Source organism: Mandrillus leucophaeus, unplaced genomic scaffold (assembly GCF_000951045.1).
Source record: "Mandrillus leucophaeus isolate KB7577 unplaced genomic scaffold, Mleu.le_1.0 Scaffold53, whole genome shotgun sequence".
In the NCBI taxonomy this organism is placed as follows: Eukaryota; Metazoa; Chordata; class Mammalia; order Primates; family Cercopithecidae; genus Mandrillus; species Mandrillus leucophaeus.
Window position 1 is genome coordinate 211,363 of NW_012105697.1, and position 1,722 is coordinate 213,084.

At 61.0% G+C, this 1,722-nt stretch overlaps 1 protein-coding gene across 1 annotated transcript in view; it reads left to right on the top strand.

Moving 5' to 3' along the window:
- TTYH1 (tweety family member 1) overlaps positions 1 to 1,722 on the top strand; it is a 21,540-nt gene that overhangs the window by 11,886 nt on the left and 7,932 nt on the right. Inside the window, exon 6 of the mRNA XM_011997006.1 lies at positions 1,115 to 1,187. Coding sequence (XP_011852396.1) covers positions 1,115 to 1,187 — 73 coding nt within the window. The remainder of the gene's footprint in view (positions 1 to 1,114; positions 1,188 to 1,722) is intronic.

Here is a 1,722-nt window from a genome sequence, read left to right on the forward strand (position 1 = left end):
GATTCTCCTGCCTCTGCCTCCCAAGTAGCTGGGATTACAGGCATGTGCCACCATATCTGGCTAAGTTTGTATTTTTAGTAGAGACGGGGTTTCTCCATGTTGGTCAGGATGGTCTCGAACGCCTGACCTAAGGTGATCCGCCCGCCTCTGCCTCCCAAAGTGTTGGAATTACAGGCATAAGCCACCGCGCCTGGCCTAAGTTTTGCATATTTTTGTAGAGATGGGGTCTCGCTATGTTGCCCAGGCTGGTCTCGATCTCCTGGCCTCAAGTGATCTGCCTGCCTCAGCCTTCCAAAGTGCTAGGTTTACAGGCACAAGCTACCACACCCGGCCCTTCTCCCTGTTTAACAGAGGGAGAGACTGAAGATCAGAGAGGCTGGGCCACTTGCTCAGGGCCACACAGCTAGAAGTGCCAGAGCTGGGATTTGAACCAGGCAGGCCATTCCCATTGGAGGAGTCCCTGCATCCTCTCTGGCCCTGGTGGGGTGGGGCAGAGTTGAACTCGTGCCTCCATTGTCCCTGAGAGAGTGGGAGAGACCCCGCGAAGGCTTGCAGACAGGTAAACCTAGCCAACACGGGGCAAGTCTGGGACTGGAGGCCAGGCCTTCAGTTTGGGGACCCCTGGGTGCCCTTCCAGCTTGTTGGTCACCCTACCAATGCTGACACGCCCCCTACACCCCTCCCCACCTGGAAAGTCCAGAGACTTTCAGGTTTCAGCCTTGGAACTGTCTCCCATTCTCAGAGGAGACAGGGCAGAGCCAGAGGCTGACCAGGCTGTGGGTGGACTTGGGAACCTTCGGGGGAAGTGAGCCCAGAGGTGAGCAGTCACTGTCTCAGGGTCCTGGAGCTGGGATCCAAGCCACGACCCCCTAGCCCAGGGCCCTGCTCATACCCCACACCCTGCTCATCTGGGCAGGAGCCAGATGTCCAGCTGGACGTCAGCAGCCACCGGCCCACCCCCCACCACCGAACTTCTGTGTCCCTAATTCTGATCCTCCAGGCTCCAGAGGTGGGTGTGGGGTTGGGGGGGCGGCTGTGATGGGATTTGGGGTGTGGAAAGAGGCTAGGCTAGGAGATTAAGAACCCCAGGCTGATCCTCCCTCCCCCACTCTAGGATGACGGTCATGAGTCTCCTGGTTCTCGTCCTGAGCTGGGGCTCCATGGGCCTGGAGGCAGCCACGGCCGTGGTGAGTGCCGGGGCCGGGCCATTGGGCTCTGGGACTCAGGGGGCCTGGAGACTTCAACTTCTGGATCCTGGGATGGCATGGCTTAGCAGAGAAAGGAATCGGGGGGCACGATCACAGCTCTGAGGTTTAGGGCTGGTTTCCTGGGTCCTGAGTGGGTACAGGTTGGTGTCCTGGACGCTTAGGCTGTAATGGAGGAGGGGCTGGAAGCCTGGATTCCTAGGAACGAGTGAGGAGGGGCTGGGGGTCTGGACTCCTGGGTGCGAGGGAGGAGAAGCTGGGGGCCTAGACTCCTGGGTCTGAGGGAGAAAGGGCTGGGGAGTCTGGACCCCTGGGTCTGAGGGAGGAGGGACTGGGGGCCTGGACTCCTGGGTCTGAGGGAGGAGGGGCTGGGACCTGGACTCCTGGGTCTGAGGGAGGAGGGGCTGGGAGTCTGGACCCCTGGGTCTGAGGGAGGAGGGGCTGGGGAGTCTGGACCCCTGGGTCTGAGGGAGGAGGGGCTGGGGGCCTGGACTCCTGGGTCTGAGGGAGGAGGGGC